The 24420-nt window shown below is 48.7% G+C and overlaps 1 protein-coding gene across 1 annotated transcript in view; it reads right to left on the bottom strand.

The window, feature by feature from the left end:
* Nucleotides 1-7766: 7766 nt before the first annotated feature.
* The window catches only part of LOC102390996 (myosin-13), a 51037-nt gene continuing 34383 nt past the window's right edge, over nucleotides 7767-24420 (bottom strand). Inside the window, exons 25-39 of the mRNA XM_025280553.3 lie at nucleotides 23063-23452; nucleotides 22168-22294; nucleotides 21963-22081; nucleotides 18279-18475; nucleotides 17729-17912; nucleotides 17183-17348; nucleotides 16363-16487; nucleotides 15261-15569; nucleotides 14976-15179; nucleotides 12603-12728; nucleotides 12177-12347; nucleotides 10076-10180; nucleotides 9883-9978; nucleotides 8309-8443; nucleotides 7767-7865 (exon numbers count right to left, since the gene is read on the bottom strand). Coding sequence (XP_025136338.3) covers nucleotides 7851-7865; nucleotides 8309-8443; nucleotides 9883-9978; nucleotides 10076-10180; nucleotides 12177-12347; nucleotides 12603-12728; nucleotides 14976-15179; nucleotides 15261-15569; nucleotides 16363-16487; nucleotides 17183-17348; nucleotides 17729-17912; nucleotides 18279-18475; nucleotides 21963-22081; nucleotides 22168-22294; nucleotides 23063-23452 — 2469 coding nt within the window. The 3' untranslated portion in view covers nucleotides 7767-7850. The remainder of the gene's footprint in view (nucleotides 7866-8308; nucleotides 8444-9882; nucleotides 9979-10075; nucleotides 10181-12176; nucleotides 12348-12602; nucleotides 12729-14975; nucleotides 15180-15260; nucleotides 15570-16362; nucleotides 16488-17182; nucleotides 17349-17728; nucleotides 17913-18278; nucleotides 18476-21962; nucleotides 22082-22167; nucleotides 22295-23062; nucleotides 23453-24420) is intronic.

Here is a 24420-nt window from a genome sequence, read left to right as displayed (position 1 = left end):
ATTTTATTTTTGGCTGGGCTGGGACTTTGTTGCTTTGCGGGCTTTTTTCTCCAGTTGTGAGTGGGGGCTGCTCTCTAGTTGTAGTGTGTGGGCAGCTCGCTGTGGTGGCTTCTCTTGTTGCAGAGCGCGGGCTCTAGGGTGTGCGGGCTTCAGTAGTTGCGGTTCCTGGGCTCCAGAGCGCAGGCTGTGGCATGTGGGCTTAGTTGCTCTGTGGCATGTGGGATCTTTCTGGATCAGGGTTCAAACCCATGGTTCCTGCATTGGCCGGTGGATTCTTCATCACTGAACCACCAGGGAAGGCCTGCGATTTTTTTTTTTTTTTTGAGGTATAATGAAAATTAATTTAATAAAGCTTTTATCAGAGAAGACCATAAAAGAACACACGTAATAAAGACAACAAGAGGATTCTGACAAGCCCTGCAAGTATTTTATTGTTATGAAAATGCTGTTATGAACATTGATCCATTCCGGCAACCTCTGTGGACTGCCTCACCTGCCCTGGAGGATTCTAAGATGATGAAGAGGGTGCTGGCTCTTGAAGAGGTGGCAGTTTAGTGATGGAGAGAAACAGGAAGTGGGTGATTATGAAAACCCAAGGGCCCCGGAGAGGAATGGGTGAGGGCTGTGAGGCGGGCGAACGTTGGGAGGCGCTCAGTGGAGCGGTTGAGGTCTGAGATGAACTTGTAATTCCTCAGAGGGAAAGGCACTTGTTAGCCTTATTATTTATTACCCTAATTTACTCCCAGAGCTTATAACAGCTCCCAGTATGTGAGAGTCCCTCCATCCGTCTGTTCAAGGCTGACTGGAAGCCTCGTCTGCTTGCTCTCTAGAAGGAGTCACGCCCCGGCAGGGCCACCAGCCTGGTCCAGATCCCCGCTGGGTCCTGATCGGGGTCCAGATGTTTTGTCTGGCCCCACCCGGACCTCTCCCTCCTGACTCATGGGACAGGAAGCCCCTGGCCGCGGGGCAGTGCCTCTGAGCTACAGTCTCTTCCTCCTCCCAATGGTGGTGAGAGAGAGGCCCATGGTGGAATTCAGGTCACTGGCGGGGGAGGAAATGATGTGATGTTATGAGAAGTTACACTCTAAGCAGGAGTGTTGAAGGACGAGGGATGTCTGCTGGGTCTGTGTGCCGGCTGGGTCCAAGAGAGATCTCCTGTTTAGACTCTGAGGCGGAGAACCTTGTGTCGGCCATGGTGCCTCTTTCGTGGGGACAAAGCAAAGAAGAAAGGGAAATGCCAACTGGCATTCCAGAAGCCTTCTTTGTGCCAGGGAGTTGACTGCCGTGTATGGATTTGTCCTCACAGTGACCGTGTGGGAAGGCAGTCCAATTCCAAAACCAAAAATCAGACTCAGCAAAGCCCCACGGCCCCTTGCTTGTGAGCCCTGGTCATGAGCTGGGCTCAAGTTGAGGTGATCTATACTGCTTCTCCTGGGAGTAGGAACTTAACCTCATAGGAGGAATAGAAAACACCCCTCTTGACTTTGGATTTGGGTGCGGCTGGACCATCATGACTTAGAACTGACCAGTCAAAACCCTCCGTCCTCCTGCCATCTCCTGACATCAGGCCTGACCACCCAGGCCAATGAGAACCAACCCTTCAGCTTTTTAAAAAAGTTATTTGTTTGTTTTTATTTTTATTTTTTGGCTGTGCTGTGTCTTCGTTGCTGTGCTGGCTTTTTCTAGTTGCAGTGAGTGGGCGCTATTCTCTAGTTGCGGGACACTGGCTTCTCATTGCTGTGGCTTCTCTTGTCGTGGAGCACAGGCTCTAGGGCATAAGGGCTTCAGTATCTGTGGCACGTGGGCTCACTGGTTTCAGCTCCCGGGCTCTAGAGCACAGGCTCAATGGCTGTGGTACATGGGTTTAGTTGCACCGAGGCATGTCGGATCTTCCGGAGCAGGGATCGAACCCGTGGCTCTTGCATTGATAGGCAGATTCTTTACCACTGAGCAACCAGGGAAGCCCAACCCTTCGGCTTTTGCAGGAACTCCTGGAAAAAAAGATGCTCCTAGGCCACTAGCATAAGATGGGAAGATACAGGATACAAGCTTATGTTGTAATCACAAAGGAGCAGGCTTCTGGGGAATAAAGTTAATTTTGAGGAAAGCAGAACAGAGAGATGGAAAGAAAAGAGAAAAATAAGAAACTGTCTGAAATCCTAGATCCAATGACACATCTGTGGACCCAGTCAGCCTGAAGATTGACTACCCTCGAAATGTTCATTTAGGTGAACCAGTAAATCTTGCTTCTTGCCTAGACATTGCAGCTGACTCTCTGTCACAGATGAATGAGTTCCTACGCCCAGGAGATAGCTGTGGAATTGGGACTAGGATGGCCTGGCCCGCATTTCCTTCCTGCCTTCCCCGCCTTCCCATACTCTGAAGGAGGAAATCCTTGGCTCTGAGAAGTCCTCTCAATCTGCTGCCTTGAATCAGCTGGCCTGGTAGGACTGGTGGAAACGGGGGCTCAGCTTGGCCAACCCAATACGTCCTCCAGTATCTTTATATACAAATTCCAGGTTTGTCTTTACTTGCGTTCATTGGTTCCACGTAGTGGTATGCTGGTAACTGTTTAACAAGCAAAGAGATAAAAAGCCCTGCACTAAAGTGTTTGCCAGTTTCTGTGGTGTAAATATTTCCACCTCGGCCAGGTTTAGCATCCCCCATGACATTCCTAAATGTGGAGATAGAAAGAGATGTAAGTAACAAACCACTGGAGAGTATGTCCATCACACAGATTTATTAGTTGTAAATCACAGATCGTTATAAAATGCAGTAGATTAGTTATGTTGTTGTTCAGGCGCTAAGTCATGTCCAACTCTTTGCAACCTCATGGACTGCACCACACCAGGCTTCGCTGTCCTTCACTATCTCCTGGAGTTTGCTCATATTCATGCCCATTGAATCAGTGATGGGCATCTCATCCTCTGCCATCCTCTCCTCCTTCAATCTTTTGCAGTTTTATGTATTGATTTTTAATTTCCTTTTTTTTTTTTTTTTTTGGCTACACTGAGCTTCATGCAGGATCTTAGTTCCCTTACTGGGGATTGAACTCATACCTCCTACGTTGGAAGCATAGAGTCATAACCACTGGACTGCCAGGGAAGTCCCCATATTGATTTTTTATTACCTTTTTTTAAAAATATACAGATACTCCTGGACTTTTGATGGTTTGATTCACAATTTTTCAACTTTAGAAAAGCAATATGCATTTAGTAGAAACTGTGCTTTGAGTTTTGCATTTGGATCTTTTCCCTGGCCTAGAGATATGCAGTCTGATCCTCTGTTGACGCTGGGCAGGGCAGCCAGCCACAGCTCCCGTCAGCAATGCAGTCATGAGGGGAAACAACTGATATACTTACAGCCTTTCTGTACCCAGACAGTCATTCTGTTTTTCACTTTCAGTAGCGTATTCAATACATCACATGAGATAGCCAACAATTTACTCAAATGGGCTTGGTGTTCGATGATTTTGCCTAGCTGTAGACTAATGTAAGTGTTCTGAGCACATTCAAGGTAGGCTGAACTAAATGATAATGATTTGGTAGGTTTGATGTATCAAATGCATTTCCAAATAAATGGTATTTTCAATTTACGATGAAAGTCGAGGAAGAGCTGTAATTTATCTCATTGTAAAATTATAAAATTTAAGTTTAATAGTAAGTAAATTATAAAATTTAACTCTTAAGAACTAGCTCACAAAATTCCTAAAAGTTTCATAACTGGCTCTTGTGAGCTGGTACGAGCTGTTTCCAGGATACCACTGATGCCACTTAGATCTCAGAAGGAAATGACTGCGTCTTCCTGGGTTCAAGAGCTATTGGTGTGAGCCCAGGTTTAAATGAAAACAGGGACCTGGATGAGATCCTAAAAGCTTGATCTGGCAGGAGGCCTGTGCCAGAGTTGAAGCGTGCAATGGAACTGAATGGGTCATTAGCGATCAGAATGGGATTTATGACCTGGAGATGTACACATGGTGCTGCGAAGCAGCCGTGCTTTGCAGTGTCAGCTGACCCTGCTGCATAGGAGGGCCGTGGAGCAGGGAAATAGATGTGCAGGGCAGGGTGTGTACCAGCTGGGCTCTGGCTGGAAGCAGATGCCACACCCAGGTCAGCACAACGTGTCGGGTGTTTGAGGAAGAGACTCTGCACAGAGATGTAGGCAGGTTCAGGGAGGCCACGGGGATAAGGCAGAGCTCCAAGTTCAAACAGGGTGAGGGGACTGGGCAGTGGAGATGACGACAGAGCAGGCTGGGGAGTGGGAGGATGCAGGGAATAAATGCCCTCTTCTTCCTCTTCCCTGTTTTTCTATCTCAGCTCCCTGTTGGCTGGACCCACCCAAAGTCCAGAGGGCAAGGAAAAGCATTGTTTCTTCGACCTCTTTTGGGACAAGTGAAAAGTGGGAGGGGTCTGAAGGGTCAGATGGCAAAGGACTTGACCTGAGTATCTCATTATGGACCTGGGTATTCCCTTTGTCTGGGGCCTAGGAGAAGGGCCAACAGACTTACGTTTGGAACCTCCACAGGCCACCTTCATCTCAGAGACACCCAGGGTCTGGTCACCCACCCTGTTAGGAGCAGGAGGCTGTTTGTGGGGGCCCACTGCCTTCTACTCTGGGGACCAACCCTTCTTTTCCAGTCTGGCAGTGATTTCTGGGACAAAGGGAGTGAGGTCTGGGAGAAGACCCTTGGCCATGGTCTCACCCTCTGTCAGGGCCATCACTGGGGCCTACTCACAGCCCGGCCAGTCCCAGGCCTCCATCTCAGATTCTGCAGGGTCCTTTTCTGAGGATACTCAGTTACGGGGAGCCCTGAGAGTTGGGTGTTTGGCTCTGACACTTCATCCTGTGGGGGTCACCAGATCCCATCACGAATCTGAATTTTCTCATCTGCAAAACCGGGGGCCTGGATGGGATGATCCTGTTTCCCAAGGACACCTCTGACTCTGAATGTCTATTGTCAAGACTCGAGGAGTAAGACCTCTGGGTCATCTGCATTATGAAAAGCCTGTCTTCCCACTGCCAGGAGGTGGCAGCAAAGCTCTGTTTAGAAGAGGCCTGTAGGCCAGGGTGGGCTCTGTTGTCCAAGGCCCCCAGAACTTGAAGCCCAGGTTTGGTGGCTAGGTTTCAAACTAATAACAGCAGCAGCAGCAGCCAACAATATCATTATTATTATCATTCTTGTTAGTAAAACATCTCCAATTTGGGTAGTTGCTAGGAAAATCTGTTACACGCATCAGGTGTGAATCTTTCAACAGTTCCATCCTGACGTAGGAAATTCCAGGACTTCCTGCTCCACGTTGAGGCTCAGAGACACTCCCTGACTTTCCCAAGGCCTTCTGGAAAGTGTGACGTGCTAGAGATCTGGGGGACCAGGGTGGGGTGAATGCAGAGATGCTAGGCAGCTCTAGGTGAACTGCGGAGTGTTGGAGCAGATGGAATTCATATCTGCTTTTTTTTGGAATGTCAGCAAGAAGTGATTCCACAGGAAATTTTTGTGATGCCCCTCATGTGCATGGTATATTAGCTCCTTAAACGAGAGGAATCCCCATGGAGACACAGCCCAGTCCCGGCCCCCTCTGGACCCCCGTCTGACATTCCACCTGCACTCTGAGGTCATGTGTCACCCCTGCCCACTGTGATGAGACATTACCGGAGTACAAACTATGTGTGTGGCTCCAGACCAAGGGCAGTTCTTGCATATTCTTAGTTACTTCTCAGAATAGCCCTCTAACGCACATCATTACATCCCATTTTACATGTGAGGCAGCAAAGGCTCAAAGTCACTAAGTAACTTGTTCCAAATCGCACAGCTGTGAGTGGTAGGGTGGGACTGGGACCCAGAAGGTCAGCCCCAGGGCTTTCGCCACATGCGCAGGGAAAGGCCACCGTGGGAGACTCTGCTGTATGGTGAGTCTGAAGAGCTTCCAGCTCAGCTCCTTCTCAGCGTCAGAAAAGCCACAGCCCATCTGCTAGAAAACAGGGGTGTTAATACCTGCCTGACCTCCCGACAGGATTGTTGGGAGACCCTTGTGGAAAAGACGAAAACGGGGCATGTGGATCCTCAGCATCTTATAGAATGGTTCTGCGTAGCTGAAACTGTATTATCATTCTAATTGGGAGGGTGCAGCAGTGGGGTGGCAGGAGTGTAGGGCTAGGATCTGGTGTCCGGGGACTTTGAGAATGACCTTGGTTTTCTTGTGTATGAAATTGAGAAGATTGAAGGAGATCATTTTTTAATGGACCTTTTCAGTCCTTAAATTTAGGCATTATGGTGCCAAGGATGGTGATGGTAGTGATGATGGTGGTGATGATGATGCTGGGAGGGTGATGGTGAGGATGGTGATGATGATGCTGGGAGGGTGATGGTGAGGATGGTGATGATGATGCTGGGAGGGTGATGGTGAGGATGGTGATGATATTGAGGATGGTGATGATGATGGTGGGGATGGTGAAGGTGAAGATGGTGAGGATGGTGAGGATGATGGTGATGGTGAGGATGGTGACGGTGATGGTGGGGATGGTGATGTCAGACATCTGAGGTCACCTGACCTCAGAATCATTTCCTGCCACCACCACTCCTGCCAATCCCTGTGTCAAAGGCACGAGGGGTGAGCTGCTGATGAGATGCAAAGAGGGATCTAGAGACCAGAGAGAAGGGACTCTCTAAGATGTCAGAGGAGAGTGCGTTGTAGTGCCTGGTACATAGTAAGCCAGAAACTCTGCACCCCTTGCCATCACCCCAACCCTCCATCTGTCCCAGAGAAGCGATGATTTTTATTGTTATCTCTGCCCTACAGAATAAGGAAAATGAGGCCCAGGGACTTAGTCTTAAGTTGCTCAAGGCCACACAGTTGCTATGTGATAATATTGGGATTCCATACAGGTTTGATGGAACCCAAAGTCCATGCCCCTGACCACACGACTCAGTCTGACCATTGAGGCAACTCAGGTTCAGAGAATGTACATGGCCAACCCAGGCCACACAGCTATTGCTAATAAGTGCTCCGTCTGAGGCTCAGATTTAGTCTTGGCTTCTGATCCTGTCCCTGTTCATGCTGCTGCATTTCTAACCTTTCAGGGCAAGAAACCCAACTTAATCAGAGTCAGGGGGCTCTGGGAGCGACCATAAGACTAGCCACACTCTTCATCCTTGGCCAGAGCACCGTGGAGAGGGTCCGTGCACATGGAAGAAAATGGGAAGGAGGAACAAGCAGGGCTTGCAGACTAGCTTATGGGCAGTCCTTCCCGAAGGAACTGTCCTCCTAGGAATGAATCCTGTGTTCAGGAGCGCCTGCTACCTCTGAAGATGTTCTGGGAGCTGTGGGTGGTGTGAGGGGAGTGGAGACACCGCCCCAGGACAGACAGGATGGAAGAGCAGAGGTGCTTGGGGCAAAGAGCCCTGGGGTCTTGGGGGGGGGTGGCGTCTAGCCTGGGGGCTCTGGGATCTTGGGGGTCTGGGCTTCTCCAACCTGGATAACTACAGAGTGTGCTTAATCCATCTGGGTCCAGTGTCCCTGTCTGTAAATTCAGGGGAACTGAGCTGGAAAAAATAATGAATTCCTAGTAGAGAATGGCCCACAGGTATCTGGGGAGCTGGTGGTCTATCTTGCAGCGAGTTGATTTTCCTTCTTTGCTACTCAGGGCCAAGAGGGTCCACTTTCACATCTCTTTCTTTATGGTTTATACAATAGACCTGGAAAGAATCTGAGAACCACCCCACGGAGGAAGAACGGACAGTGATAATAAACATAGCGGAGCTGGAGATCTGAGTTGCCAGGAGAATTTATTTCCCAGGACACCTTCCCTCTGCTCTCCCAAAGTGTCCCATGGCAACAAGCATCGGGAGGGGCTCATTCTTCCATCTTCTAGGGGAGAAAAAGAATCGTACACAGGAAATGAGTCAGGAAATGAGTCAAAGCAAAGGTGAGGCCGGGCCTCGTGTTCAACTGGGGCAACTGGAGAGGCTGGAGTCTCAGGAAAACATTAAGACATGGCTTTGTCTCCCTTTGTACATTTTAAAAGCAAACCAGTCGAGCCCCTGGAGATGGGGCGAATCCCCCCCAAAGCAGGGGCTTTTTGGGCATCGCCTTTTGCAACAGGGAGGGAGGGGCAGGGATAGTAGGGCATCTGGCTTCCAGCCCCTCACTGCTCCTGTGAGCCTGGAACCCCCGGGGACCTGGCTAAAGCAGTACATCAGTGAAGGCACGGCCGGCAGCCAGGGAGGGACACTGACAAGCACCCTCTGAGATCTGCGGCTGCTGCCTGGTCCTGAGTCTCAGGGTGTCTGGGGTGGGGAGTCTGCTCTCACCTGGGCTCCCACATCTCGGCTCTTGGCCCGCAGCTTGTTGACCTGGGACTCGGCGATGTCGGCGCGTTCCTCAGCCTCCTCCAGCTCATGCTGGACCCTCCGGCACCTGGACAGCTGCGTGTTGGCCTGCTCCTCCTGAAGGGAAGGCCGAGGGGGCAGGAGGCTGAGGAAGCCCCTCCCTTTGGCTCTGAGGCCCTGGGTCCCTGATGGCCTCTGTGGGAACGGGGGTGCCAGGAGAGCTTGGGTCCCAATTCCCTGAGGTCAGAGGAGGGAGAGCTGAGCTCTCCAGCAGTGAGGACGATGCCCATGGCTCCTGACCATGCACACCGCGCAGTCACCTGGGAGGTCCGCTGCCCCCAGGATAGGGCTTCCTGGGCTTCCCCAGTGGATCAGATGATAAACAATCTGCCTGCAATGCAGGAGACCCAGGCTCAATCCCTGGGTGGGGAAGATCCCCTGGAGGAGGGAATGGCAATCCACTCCAGTATTGTTGCCTGGAGAATCCCATGGACAGAGGAGTGGGCTACAGTCCATGGGGTTGCAAAGAGTCGGGCATGACTGAGTGATTAACATGTCACTTTTCCCCTAGGATGCTTGCCTGTTCCCCTGTGCCCCTCTCTGTGCCATCCCCACCCCTCAGAGCTCTTTAGAGGAGACTAAGTCTCCCAAGACACATAGAGGTGTCAAGAGACCCACAGTCCATGCCCCCCTGCCCCGTGCCTGCCCCTGCCCTGTGGCTGCTCCCAGTGCTGGCTGCCCGTGGCCAGGCTGGGTCTGGTTGAGGACCATCCAAGGGTTTCTGATGAAAGCAGCCTGCTGGGCCCTGGCCAGTCCTGCTGCAGCTGTGCTAATCCTCCTCCCATTTAACCAGTCCAGACCGGCTTCCCGGAGGTCAGGACGGAAGCCCCAGCCTCTTGAGCAGGGAAGACAAAGGGCAGGGAGAGAAGCCTCATCTTCGGTCATTTATCTGGAGCAGGTGCCCCCAGATTTTGTCTCTCAGGGTGCAAGTCTCGTGAGATGCTCTGTTTACTAAAAAGAGATGCCATGTTCCATTAGGGGTGAGAAATGCTACAACTCAGAACACCTCTTCCACTGTGAGGTACATCCTGTGTCATCTGCAAAATCTGAGAAACCCTTGAAGTAAAACAACCCTCCAACTTTGTGGAACCCAGAGTTTCCTAAAGGATTTCTAATCTATCAAAGAGAAAGACCCCACCCCTCTCCTCCCTGCCACCCCAGCGTCCTGCTATTAAAGTCCTTCAGACCTTGGGTCCCCAGAAGGTCTTTGGGAAGTGCTCATTTCAGCCCAAACCATTTCCTCCCTGTTGGTTCCACTGTTTGCTCAAGGGTAGATCTGAAAGCATGAACTGGGGAGTGGGAGTTCGGGAGGCTGAGGAAGGATGGAGGTGGTGGGGGCCAGGGCCGGGATAAGATGGGATGACATGAATTAAGACCAGGTATTTGAGGTCAGCTCACAGGGGCAGGGAGTTCTGAGTGAATCAGGGGCAGTGCGGTGAGTCAGGGTGGGTGGGATAAAGACCACCCTATGAGACCGGGATGGACCCCATACTCACAGCCTCCTCTGCCTGCCTCTTGTAAGCCTTCACTTTGGCCTGCAGCTTGTCCACCAAGTCTTGGAGCCTGAGGATGTTCTTGCGGTCCTCCTCTGCCTGCAAACACAAGGTCCATGCCAGACCCATTCTCTGCTGCTTCTACAGGTGGGATCCAGGGGGTGCCTGCTGGGGTTTCAGGAGAGTCACTGCCTACCTGGTAAGTCATCTCCTTGACCTTTCGCTCGTATCTGTGGGCACCCTTTAGAGCCTCGGCCCCCCTCTTCTGCTCAGCATCCAGCTCGCTTTCTAACTCTCGTACCTGCACCCAGAAGAGAGCACAGGGGTCAGGCCACATCTCCCAGGCTTTTCTCACCACTTGTGTGCTGGTTGTTTTTAGAGTGAACTTAAGATCCTTCTGCTTTATTGACTAAGCCAAAGCCTTTGACTGTGTGGATCACAATAAACTGTGGAAAATTCTGAAAGAGATGGGAATACCAGACCACCTGATCTGCCTCTTGAGAAACCCATATGCAGGTCAGGAAGCAACAGTTAGAACTGGACATGGAACAACAGACTGGTTCCAAATAGGAAAAGGAGTACATCAAGGCTGTATATTGTCACCCTGCTTATTTAACTTATATGCAGAATACATCATGAGAAACTCTGGGCTGGAAGAAGCACAAGCTGGAATCAAGATTGCTGGAAGAAATATCAATAACCTCAGATATGCAGATGACACCACCCTTATGGGAGAAAGTGAAGAGGAACTAAAAAGCCTCTTGCTGAAAGTGAAAGAGGAGAGTGAAAAAGTTGGCTTAAAGCTCAACATTCAGAAAACAAAGATCATGGCATCTGGTCCCATCACTTCATGGGAAATAGATGGGGAAACAGTGGAAACAGTGGCTGACTTTATTTTTTGGGCTCCAAAATCACTGCAGATGGTGACTGCAGCCATGAAACTAAAAGATGCTTACTCCTTGGAAGAAAAGTTATGACCAACCTAGACAGCATATTAAAAAGCAGAGACATTACTTTGCCAACAAAGGTCCGTCTAGTCAAGGCTATGGTTTTTCCAGTAGTCATGTATAGATGTGAGAGTTGGACTGTGAAGAAAGCTGAGTGCCGAAGAATTGATGATTTTGAACTGTGGTGTTAAAAAATGGCTTCACATTTAAAGTGTACAAGTGTGGTGACCACATCTTTGGGAGGCTGGCATCAATAATGTGTTTGGGTCCTTCCTGTGGGAGAAGTGGTTTTCTTCTCTTTGCCACCTCTTCATCCTGTCTGCCTCTTTCATGTCCCTTCTCTCGGGGACAACAGAGACAGTTTCACATCCTTCTCCAAGGCCTCCTCCAAACTGCCAACAGGTAATGCAGCCCGGTTTAAAAAGCAAATAAAATGAACCATCCCAGGTCGAAAGGGAAAAGCAAAGGGTACAGGAAACAAAGGGAATCATCAGGAAAGAAACTGAAAACTACAAAATATGCTCCCAGATCAAGAAAAAGCAATACTGTTCTGCGCGTGGATTGCAAGTTGCTGGAGAGTTAGCCTGGGGGAAGCGCCAATCGCCCTGCACTTTGGATGGAGTGAGAAAGACACCAGAATCGCAAGTTGTATTTTGACAGTAGGAAATCAACATTAGGAAATCCAGGAAGGGAATGAGACCTGGGAATGGAAGCCAAAGAGGCAGATTTTACGTAGGATGGGCTGTTGTTTATAAAAGTGCTTATTGTTGTTTAGTCACCAAATCATGTCCAACTCTTTTGACCCCATGGACTGTAGCCCACCAGGCTCCTCTGTCCATAGGATTCTCCAGGCAGGAATACTGGAGTGGGTTGCCATTTCCTTCTCCAAGGGATCTTCCCAACCCAGGGATCTAACCTGAGTCTCCTGCACTGGCAGGTGGATTCTTTACTACTGAGCAACCAGAGAAGCCCCTTATAAAAGTGCAGCTTGATGAATTACACCCAAATGTATAATCTTATGACTGCAAAGTATGTTTCCCCCACCCCCAGTTAATATAGATCTGAATCTAAATAAAGATAGACTGTGAACATGTGGTATGTCGTTACACTACAGGTATTGAGGGATACCCTTTCTGAAGTGGGTCTATATATGTCTTGGGGTGTAGGGCAGAGAGGGAGGAGGGGGAGGGACATCTGGCTCACAGGGAGTTTCACACGTGGCCCTCAAACGGCACCTGCATTTGACTCAGTGCCCACTTCCCCACCACCTAAGTTTCGGGACTGTGGTTCTGCCAGAGGCAGCTGAATCTCTGTCACTCTGGGGATGAGAGTCCCCTCTGGCCCCCCTACCCGATTCTCCAGCTTCTGGATCTGCTTCTTCCCACCCTTCAGGGCCAGCTGCTCAGCCTCGTCCAGGCGGTGCTGCAGGTCCTTCACCGTCTGCTCCAGGTTCTTCTTCATCCGCTCCAGGTGGGCGCTGGTGTCCTGCTCCTTCTTCAGCTCCTCGGCCATCATGGCCGCCTGTGGTTCACAGGAAGCATCTGTGGCCACCCGTCCTCCTCCCCCGGCACATGGGATGCTGCGAGGCTGGTCCTCCCTCCCTCAGCTCCCCGCCCACTCTGCCTCTGCTGAGCCTCCCGTCTCCTCCATGTTTCCAGGAAGCCACCACTGACTGACTGCAGGGCTGAGGAGAGGAGACCCACTCCCTAGGCCCTGGCTTAGAAGGCCCTTTCTTATCTCCAGACAGTGTCTCTGAGAGGAAAGAATGGAGCTCACGTCTGTGATGGCTTTCTTGGCCTTCTCTTCAGCATTTTTGGACTCCTGGATAGAGTTCTCCACCTCTGCCTGGCATTGGGCTATGTCAGCTTCCAGTTTTTTCTTGGTATTTATCAGGCTTGTGTTCTACAACAAAAATTAGATACCAGAGGTTCAGGCTGCATATGGACACTTACAGTGATTGGAAGGGAGAGAGTTGGGTGGGGAAGGAAGTCTAATGCTGAGGATGTTCCGGTTCTTATTTTTCACATGGGTGAAAACTATTAAAAAAGACTCTCAGTCTTGATCAGACAGAAAGTCCCAAATCAGATTCAAGAATTGTAGGTAAAATAACTGAATAAACAGTGAAGGTAAGTTTTCAAATATTTGAGGAAGGATAGATTATTTAACGGAGAAGGCAATGGCACCCCACTCCAGTACTCTTGCCTGGAAAATCCCATGGTGGAGGAGCCTGGTAGGCTGCAGTCCATGGGGTCGCTAAGAGTTGGACACGACTGAACGACTTCACTTTCACTTTTCACTTTCATGCATTGGAGAAGGAAATGCAACCCACTCCAGTGTTCTTGCCTGGAGAATCCCAGGGACGGGGGAGCCTGGTGGGCTACTGTCTATGGGTGACTTAGCATAGCATAGATTATTTAATTAATGGTGTTGGAACAAGGAAATGGTTGATTTCACTATATGAAATGAAAAATAATTCTGATTATCCAAACATTATACATAGGGTTGTAAATGTGATGACAAATGAGAAAGCATTTGCAATGCGCACTGCTGAAAAAATATCTCCTTCCTTAATATGTAAATAAGATAAACCATTAAGAAAAAAGGGCAAAAGTACAAATAGCTAAGACACACCAGATGAAATACAAATAACCAACAAATATGACAAAATGTTCTACCTCATTAGTAATCAAAGAAATATGAAATTTTAAAGTGAGGCATTTTCAAGCATAAACATTAGTGAAGATTAAAACAAATAATTGCTAAGCACTCTCACATATTTTCCCAATAGGAATAAAAATTGGGACAACTTTGTTAAAGAGCAATTTATAGCATATAAATGCTTTTACTGTTTTGACCATGAAATTGGGCTTCCAGGAGTTTATTTACTTCTAGGACTATTAAGGAAATAGTAATCATGGATGTACATGAAGAATTTGTCATAGTAATCTTCTAATCATAAAAACTTTTATTGGGAGCAATCTAAAAATACCAAATCATAGAAGACTGATTATATAAAAGTGTCGTAATACACAACTAAAATGGACTCCTTTTCTGCCATTAAAAAAACTGTATCATGGAAAATTATTTTAAAATATAGAAATGTGCTTATGACATTGTTAAATGAAAAAAAAAAGTCACAAAAAGACTGATGACATTTACTAAAAAAATCATATTTATGTATAGAAACAAGAGTCTAGAATCCCCAAATGCTAACAATATGGTTGGTATTTTTCTGTGTTTTGGCTTGTATTCTCTAGTTTTTAAAGCAAGGAATTTTTTTTGGAATTCCCTGATGGTCCAATGATTAGGGCTTTCAGCTTCCACTGCAGGGGGCAAGGGTTTGATCCCTGGTTGGGGCTTCCCTGGTGGCTTAACTGGTAAAGAATCTGCCTGCCATGTGTGAGACCTGGGTTCCATCCCTGGGTTGGTTTAAGATCTCCTGGAGAAGAGAATGGCTACCCACTCCAGTATTCTGGCCTGGAGAATTCAATGGACTGCATAGTCCATTGGGTGGCAAAGAGTGGGACACAACTGAGTGACTTTAACTTTCACTTTCTTGGGGAACCAAGAACCCACATGCCATGTGGGATGGCCAAAAATAAATAAATAAAACAAGGAATTTTGTAACTTTCTTAAAAAAAAATTTCAAAAGACGACCCTAATTATCTAAGTGTGTGTATGTGCTAGTTGCTCAGTCATGTCTGACTCTTTGTAATCCCATGAACCATAGCCACCAGGCTCCTCTGTCCATTGACTTCTCCAGGCAAGAATACTGGAGTGGGTTGCCATTCTCTTCTCTGGGGGATCTTCCTGACCGAGGGATTGAACCCAGGTCTCCCGCATTGCAGGCAGATATTTTACTGTCTGATCCACACGGAAGCCCTAATTATCTAAGCTTGCAGCTTAAATGTTACTGCATCTGTGCAGCCTTCTCCAGCCCCTTTATGCAATAATTCATCCTTCTTTATCTTCGGATAAAGGAAAGCTCAGCCATCTTCCATCTAGAGACAATGTTATCCCAAGAACTAAGCTTAATGAAAGTTGGTCTTGACCACTACCCTGGGAGGAGTGGTGGAAACTCCATCCCACAGAGCCTGGATCCCGCCTGACCCCCAGGGTGGACCCTGAGTGCAGCAAGAACAGACTCACCTGGGAGTGAAGAAGCTGCACGCGGTCGCTGGCATCCAGCAGTTCCTGCCCTGACAGTTTGCGGGCCCGCTCTGTCTGCTCTAAGGCCACCTTCATCTCCTCCAGCTCCTCCTGCAAGAGGCCGTTCCTGCGCTCCACCATGGCCAGCTGCTCCTTGAGGTCCTCGTTGCTCCTCAGGGCATCATCCAGGTGCAGCTGGGAGTCCTTCACAGGGAAGCCAGGGGTGAGATGGGAGCCCAGGGCAGGCTGAGGTCCCGCCAGGTCCCCCGTGGGCCGCCCACTCACCTTGAGCTGGCCCTGGACTGAGCGCAGGTGTTTCTGGGTCTCGGCCATCTGGCGATTGGAGTGGCCCAGCTGAATCTCCATCTCGTTGAGGTCTCCCTCCATCTTCTTCTTCAGCCGCAGAGCATCATTCCTGCTCCGGATCTCAGCATCCAGTACGCTCTGCATGGCCTCCGCCGCCCGCTGACTGCTTCTTTTCAGCTGCTCGATTTCTTCATCCTTCTCTGTGAGCCTGCGGTCGAGTTCGGATTTCACCTGGTTCAGCTCTAGCTGGACACGCAAAATCTTGCTCTCTTCATGCTCCAAGGAACCCTGATAAAAGCAAAGGAGAGACTGGGAGTGCTGGGCAGCCACCTTCTGGAATGAGGTTTTTCATCCCCATCTTGATAAAATGGGTGCTGTTACGCTCGTTTTACAAATACTAGAACAATGCTCAAAGAGGTCAAACGGTTCGCTCTCAAGTTGTGACTAGTGCTGAAACTACAGCTGCAACTTTGTTATAAACAAACAGCCTTATGTCTTGAGGACAGAGCATCGCTTTGAATTAGTAAAAATTTGATTACTGTGTCTTTGTAAAAAAAAAATAGTGACCATAAATCAGGAGCCTATCTTGTCTGTAAAAAGACAGAGAAAGAGAAATTGCTCTCCTGTTACCCTGAGTCGTGGAAATTTCCCTAGAAACATCTCAACCATCTGTCCCGCACTGGCCACCGTGGATGATTAAATCAGGACATTGCACTCTTTGGGCCACATGGAATTCCCAGTGGCCAAATATGACTGTGCATAGCTCTTTGCTGAAGCTAAGGCATTCGGAGCTGGCTTTCAGGATGTTTGGTGATGGAGTTCTTGCTTTCTGAGATGTTGAGGACATAAAGACAGGTTTATTTATTCAATAGGGAAAATATTATACGATGGACTGGAGGACTTGGAGGAGATGAAGCAGCAGGACACAGCTGCCCTCCCCACCCCCACCGTGGGGTGGGGGCAGCTGAATGTTCTTTCCAGCAAAGCTCCAGTACCTCCTGGCAGGAAGGGTGCCCAGGGAGATGGACTAGTTCCCCTTCCGCGGTGCTCTGTGCTTCTCCATCACATCCCAGGCACTTACCTCCACCTCTTCTAGGGCAGCCTGGAGGTCTGACTTTTCTTGCTCCACCTGCTTCTTGGTCTTCTCCACTTCCTGAAGATTCTTGTTTGTTTCTGCAATCTGCATGGTTAAGTCGGAAATCTCTTCTGCAAAGGACAGGCTTGATTTAGGCTATTTCCACAGGTTCTGTTTGATCGCACAGGATCAAATTTTGGCAGGGAACTGAGGGACTGGCAATTCATTCATGACATTTACACAGGAAAGAACAAATACAATGTAGCCTTTCGGGGGAGGTGTCGGTAAGACACAGGTGTGTGGCCTCACCTGGAGGGGCAGAAGGAGGAACAGCTGGACACTGTGACCCTGCACCTTCACACGGTCTACAAAATGGTCTCAGAGAGGACCAGGGAGGAAATCATGGAGAGTGTGCATAGAATCACAGTCTCGGAAATAGAAGGGGCTCTCCAGCGCATTGGGTCTGGTCTAATTTTGTAGATCAGGAGTCTGAGACCCTAAGGGATTTAGTGTCAGACCCGAGGACACAAAGCCACGTAGAGACAGAATCCACGGAAGATCTGTTCTCTAGCAGTGTAGGAGTTTGGCAGCCCACGAGCCCTCTGCTCTTGAGAATGAGGCTTGGCTGCCACTATGCCTTCCATTGGTAGAGTCTGGGTCTTGGGCTCACGGAGTAGGTGTGAGGATTTTGTGGGGCAGTGAGAAGGAGGTAGCTGTGGCTAAGTGGGGGAGAGGTGGCTGGAAGAGGAGGGGGGGACTGTCACACCCCTGTGAGTGGGGGGAGAGAGCTGGGGGCTGTCTTACCCCTGTGATGGGCAGTGCTCACCTTGCAGATTTTTATTCTCCCGTCTCAGTGTCTCTAACTGATCCACCACTTCCTCATAGGCATTGCGCATCTTGAAGACTTCAGTACTATGAGACCTGGACTCTTTCTGAGCTGCTTCCAACTCAGCTTGACTCTCATCTAGTTTTTGTTTCCACTCTGAGATGATCTAGGAAGTGACAGAGGGACCCGTGAAGAGCCGAGAAGGCCAGGAACTGAGTCATGTTAACAGTGAGTTGTGTCAGCGATGCCAAAGTGGGACCCTCCCATCTTTAGAGACCAAAGAAACAGGGGATTCCCCAAACTCAGGGGTTCCAAACTCTGATATCTCTACAGAGATCTGCTGTATTCTGAAAGACATGCTGGTCTCAAAGTAATCTGCATTAACTTTGATGAAAAATAAAATTCCTTTCGGAGGGACCATCACAAAATCAAGAGACAGTGCAAAGCCCCAAGTTCTCCACTCCGGACTTGATGCTCTGTGCACCTCCCCCTACCCCGAAGCTGTGTGCATTCACACATCTCTTGCATCGAGTGTTGGGGAAGGACCTTATCGAAGTTCCTCTGCTTCTTGTCCAGGCCAGCGCAGGCGGTGTTGGCCCGCTCCAAATCCAGCATCAGATCATCCACCTCTCCCTGGAGCCTCTGCTTGGTTTTCTCCAAGGATGCGCACTTGGAGCTCGCAGCCTCTGTGTTTTCCTCTGCTTCCTGGAGCCTCTGGGCCAGTTTTTTCCTAAGAGGATCAGACCTACTGTTGCTGGGAAAGGTGGACTCTTTCAGAAGTAACTGTCAGATAAGGAGGGAATGGAGCCATCTATAAAGGACTGGAATTTGATAAGACCAAGGGCTAGAGTTTGATGATTGGATAGGATCTAAGTATCACCTGAAGAATCCCAAAATGTTTGGTGGCAAAGCAGTCACCTAGGAGGTGCCAAGGGGACCAGGTGGAATGAATGGACAGGACCGAGGGGGAAGGGCATGGAGACCCGGTCTGTGTGCTTAGGAAAACTTGAAGGCCTAGGGAGGAAGACAGGGCCTGTCCCCTGTCTCTTCTTGTGTCTTAAGGTCGTCTGTCCTAGCGTAACCTGGGAGCCCCTACTTGGCCTCCTCCAGCTCCTCCATGCGCTGGATGGCGTCCGTCTCGTACTTGGTCCTCCACTGGGCCACCTCGCTGTTGGCCTTGGACAGCGCCCTCTGCAGCTCGGCCTTGCCCTCCTGCTCCTCCTTGTACTGTTCCCGCAGCAGGTCGCAGTCATGGCGGGCTGACTGCAGGGCGTGGGCCAGGGCGCTCTTGGCCTGCGGAATCACCGTGGTGGCAAATTGTAAAACCGTTTGGTCATTTTCCAGTGTAAGTAATTTTGTTTCAACCAGCGTTTCCCAACATGAATCATTCACTTGCTGCCTTCACAAACTTCGCTGGAGCAGCATAGCTCCTGTTTTACTTCACTTTTTAAAAAGTAGCCTATTATATTTAAGTGGAAAACCATTAACACTTGCGGTAAACAGAAGGTAACCGAATAAATGCAATGGAGGTAAGACAGTGTTACCACCTTCTAGCTGAGTAATTTGCAGCTGTGACCCTGTCTCCTAGTCCTATGCTCTTGTGTTTTGGTGAGGAGGATGCACCAGTTTTAGAAAGATGGTATCCAAACTGAGGGGCTTCCCTCCTAGTTCAGGGGTAAAGAACCCGCCTGCCAATGCAGGAGACTTGGGTTTGGTCCTTGAGTCGGGAAGATCCCCTGGAAGAGGAAATGGCAACCCCCTCCAGTATTTTTGCCCGGGAAATTCCATGGACTACTAACCAGCCTGGTGGGGTCACATGGGGTCACAAAGTAGTCAGACACGACTCAGTGACTAAACAACATCCAAATTGAGACCTTTTTCTTATTTAATCAGAATAATTGGAGGGTAATCAGAAAGGGACTGATCTTCTCACCACTTAATGCAGTCTTTCAGAATACTGTGACCATGAAAACCCCAAAAGTGTATTCTGGTGTCATCAGTGGGCTGTGACCCCACCCGGGAATTCTGACATGAACTGTGTGGTTTCCACAGCTCTGCCACTGCTTCCCAAGCAGAAGGGGGACATGTCTGAGGCCTCCATCACTCACTTCTACCTGGTCGGGAGGAAACTGGTGCTCTCATCATAATGGTCACAGCACACTTTCTGGTTGGCCCAGTGCAATAACTCATATATTTGCATACTTTTAAAGGCACAAATTGGAGAAGGAAATGGCAACCACTCCAGTATTCTTGCCAGGAGAACCCCATGGACAGTGGAGCCTGATGGACTACAGTCCATGGGGTCTCAGAGAGTAGGACACGACTTAGCAGCTGAACAACAACAACAAAGACACAAATAAACAACAAACTTTCCCAGAAAGGAAAGCTTAACTCCTTCTGTATCCTGGCCAAAGGACAGCCCTGCTCCTGGAAGGGGCCTTCTCAGGCTCTGATTCTCTCCACTCCCTCTGTCCCGCAAGTCCCCCAGGGACCTCAACCATATACTAGAAAGATGGGAGACAAACACAGCACTTTTCTTGTTTTTTTAGGAGAGGCAGATGGAGTTTGCTGAATTCCAGAAGAGCGCCCTGTAAGTTTTAGCTGGCACATGGCAACCCCAGAACTACATATATGCAGTTTTGGGCACTCTTGGTTTTCTGTTTTAGTTCTCGAACACACATCGACAACATTTACTAAGCGCCTACTGTGTGCACTGTTCTACTGTGTGCTGTAACTACTGTTAACTACTACAGTGGGGAAAAATCATTCTTGCCCTCTAGGAGTTGACACTATGAATAAAGCTAGTGGAGGTGATGGAATTCCAGTTGAGCTATTCCAAATCCTGAAAGATGATGCTGTAAAAGTGCTGCACTCAATATGCCAGCAAATTTGGAAAACTCAGCAGTGGCCACAGGACTGGAAAAGGTCAGTTTTCATTCCAATCCCAAAGAAAGGCAATTCCAAAGAATGCTCAAACTACCGCACAATTGCACTCATCTCACACGCTAGTAAAGCAATGCGCAAGCCAGGCTTCAGCAATACGTGAACCGTGAACTTCCTGATGTTCAAGCTGGTTTTAGAAAAGGCAGAGGAACTAGAGATCAAATTGCCAACATCTGCTGGATCATGGAAAAAGCAAGAGAGTTCCAGAAAAACATCTATTTCTGCTTTATTGACTATGCCAAAGCCTTTGACTGTGTGGATCACAATAAACTGTGGAAAATTCTGAAAGAGATGGGAATACCAGACCACCTGACCTGCCTCTTGAGAAATCTGTATGCAGGTCAGGAAGCAACAGTTAGAACTGGACATGGAACAACAGACTGGTTCCAAATAGGAAAGGGAGTACGTCAAGGCTGTATATTGTCACCCTGTTTATTTAACTTATATGCAGAGTACATCATGAGAAACGCTGGACTGGAAGAAACACAAACTGGAATAAAGATTGCCGGGAGAAATATCAATAACCTCAGATATGCAGATGACACCAGCCTTATGGCAGAAAGTGAAGAGGAACTAAAAAGCCTCTTGATGAAAGTGAAAGTGGAGAGTGAAAAAGTTGGCTTAAAGCTCAACATTCAGAAAACGAAGATCATGGCATCTGGTCCCACCACTTCATGGGAAATAGATGGGGAAACAGTGGAAACAGTGTCAGACTTTATTTTTCTGGGCTCCAAAATCACTACAGATGGTGACTGCAGCCATGAAGTTAAAAGACGCTTACTCCTTGGAAGGAAAGTTATGACCAACCTAGATAGCATATTGAAAAGCAGAGACATTACTTTGCCAACAAAGGTTCGTCTAGTCAAGGCTGTGGTTTTTCCTGTGGTCATGTATGGATGTGAGAGTTGGACTGTGAAGAAGGCTGAGCACCGAAGAATTGATGCTTTTGAAGTGTGGTGTTGGAGAAGACTCTTGAGAGTCCCTTGGACTGCAGGGAGATCCAACCAGTCCATTCTGAAGGAGATCAGCCCTGGGATTTCTTGACTGATGCTAAAGCTGAAACTCCAGTACTTTGGCCACCTCATGTGAAGAGTTGACTCATTGGAAAAGACTCTGATGCTGGGAGGGATTGGGGGCAGGAGGAGAAGGGGATGACAGAGGATGAGATGGCTGGATGGCATCACTGACTCGATGGACGTGAGTTTGAGTGAACTCCGGGAGTTGGTGATGGACATGGAGGCCTGGCGTGCTGCGATTCATGGGGTTGCAAAGAGTCGGACACGACTGAGCGACTGATCTGATCTGAGGAGTTGAGAGATTAGTTGGGGGATATGAATTATATATATCTTGATATTGACATCAAGAACGTGATGATGGTGTTTGCATTTATGCAAATGTCCTAAGGGTGCCCCCAAATCACCCAGCCCTTTGGAGGAGGGTGTTCTTAAATGTAGGTGTTGTAGCTGGTGATACACAAAGAGTAATGGAGGAGAGAGAGGAGGGCATTTCAAGGGGGTGGAATGATTGCTGGGCAGAGTGGGAAGATGCACAGATGCAGAGATGGCCCAGCTAGTACAGTGGTGGGGGAGGGGAGTTTATCAGCCCCTCCACTGGGGAACATAGGGGCTCCGAGGATGGAGCACCCTGGTAGAATTTTCTAGCTCTGAAGGAGATCCAATGCCAAGGTTCTAAAACCTCCAAGAACATGTTCCTGTCCTACTACAAGGAAGAGAGGAGCAGCATCAGACTTCATGACACAGCACTGCCCTCAACCAGCTCCATGGCTTCTCAGGTCCTACCCGACTCTACCTTTCTAGATGGAGGCTTCCATCCTTACCTTGGTTTCTTCCTCCAGCTGCTTCTTAAGATCCTCCAGCTGCTGGGTGAGGACCTGCTTGCCTTTGGTTAGCTGTGAGATCAGAGCGGCCTTCTCTTCCACTTGGTGGCTCAGCTCCCCTGGCAAACAGATGTGGGCCCACGTCAGGGTTTGGACCACCCTCTTCCATGGTGCGGTGGGAACCTGGGGCCCTGCCCATCCTCACCATTTTGGGTCTGCAGCCTTGCCTTCTGCATGTTCAGGTCATGGATTAACTGTGTCTGTTGGTCATCCTTGGCCTTGATCTCATTAAACTGGTCTTCCACAGTCCTGCACATCCTTTCCACATTACTCTTGGAAAAAAAAAAAAAGCCAACATGAATGGGAAAAATGGATCCTGGGTTCCCAGTATCAAATCATTTGATAGTTTAGCTTCAAAGTGGGGTTGCCACTTTGAAGAATCTGCCTTGCAATGGAGGGGACTCGGGTTTGATCCCTGGTCCAGGAACTAAGCTCTTACATGCTGTGGAGGAATTAAGCCCTTGTGCTACAACTAGAGAGTCTGAGCATCACAACAAAAGACTTTGTGTGTCACAGCTAAGACTTGACACAGCCAAATAAATAATAAGCAAATAAAAAAATGGGCTTCCCAGGTGGCACTCATAGTAAAGAACCCACCTACAGGAGACGTAAGAGACCTGGGCTTGATGCCTGGGTTGGGAAGATCCCCTGGAGGAGGACATGGCAACCCACTCCAATATTCTTGCCTGGAGAATCCCATGGACAGAGGAGCCTGGCAGACTATAGTCCATAGGGTCACAAGAGTCAGATGCAACTTAAGTGACTTAGCAGGCATGGACACACAAATAAATAAATAAGAAAATGGGAGATGGATTGGAAGCATTTGGGAAAGACTGGATGAATGATGAGATCTTGAGTTGTAGCAGATCTTTGGATCAGGGCTCTGGTGACCTGAATGAATTTGGGGAGCCAGGAGCAGATGGAAGTGGAGAGAGTGTTACTGTTCAGAACATGCAGTGAGTTGCAGGCATGGAACTGTACCCGCTCACCCAGCAGGTGGATGCTGCCTCGCCTTTGCAGAGAGCAAAAGCATCAGATACCTTTGACTTGGAGATGGTCTCGATGTTACTGGCCATGTCATCAATCTCCATCTTCAGCTCACTCTTCTCCTTCTCCAGCTTCTGCTTGACCCTCTGCAGGTTGTCGATCTGCTCCCCCAGCTCGGCCACACTGTCCGCGTGCTTCTTCCTCAGTGTGGCCGTCGTGGCCTCATGCTGCAGAGTGGCCTCCTCCAGGTCCTGGCGCAGTTTCTGGAACTCAGCCTCCCGCTTCTTGTTCATCTCGATCTGGACCGAAGTGGCCCCGCTGGCTTCTTCCAGCCGCTCGCTGATCTCCTCCAGTTCCCGGGAGAGGTCTGTGCGCTGCTTCTCAATCTTGCCTCTGAGCGTGTGTTCTGCTTCCACCTCCTCCTCCAGTTCTTCAGTGCGGGCCTGGAAGGGTCACTGGGTCAGGAAGGTCATGGGGGGTTGGGCAACAGCCCCACTTTGGGGAGGACATGGTGGGGAGGATTGGGGGTGGGCTTCATAAAGTCAAGAATACATTATAACATGAAATCCTTGGAAGAAAACTTGGCCACAATCTAAGTGCCCATCAGTAGGGGAATGATCAGATCAGCCCATGGTCCAGGAGACCACAAAGTAGTAAGATATCCACTCATGTCTACCATGGACAGCTACATGAAGAGAGCAACTCCCATAATGATAGTCTCTATATAATATTTTAAGTGTATATATTTTTTGGTATGTATATATATATTTGTCCATGCTGCATGGCTTGGATAATCTTAGTTCCCTGACCAGGCATCAAACATGGGCCCACAGCAGTAGAAGCACTGACTTCTAACCACTGGACTGCTAGGGAAGTCCCCATATACATATATATTATGTAGAAGTTTATATATATACATATTTATTTAATATTCTTGTTCCTTTTAGGAAGATCCCCTGGAGGAGGGCATGGCAATCCATTGCAGATCCATTCCAGTATTCTGCCTGGAGAATCCAATGGATATAGGAACCTGGCAGGCTACAGTCTATGCAGTTACAAAGAGTTGACATGACGGAAGTGACTTAGCGTGCATGCACGCATCTCCTGTATATTTTTCTTTGTGTCTATGTACATAGATCCATGTGTACAAAAGATCCAGAGGATGCAGTGGATTTCTAAGAAGGTGGAAGGACCCTGGACTTAGGGGCGGTGCTTAGAGCACCCTTATCAATAGTATTTAGTCTATGGGTAATTTTAATTATCTTCAAGAAAATCTATTTATATGCAACTTAAACAATTTGAATATTAACTTCAAAAAAATGGAAGGAGATTCTCTCCAGCTCCAACAGGACTAATACAAAAAAGCAGCAAAAGAAACCTGGGGATGAGACTTCCTTGGGGGTCCAATGGT

Source organism: Bubalus bubalis, chromosome 3, assembly GCF_019923935.1.
Source record: "Bubalus bubalis isolate 160015118507 breed Murrah chromosome 3, NDDB_SH_1, whole genome shotgun sequence".
NCBI classification, from domain to species: domain Eukaryota; kingdom Metazoa; phylum Chordata; class Mammalia; order Artiodactyla; family Bovidae; genus Bubalus; species Bubalus bubalis.
This window is presented reverse-complemented; position numbering and strand designations above follow the sequence as displayed.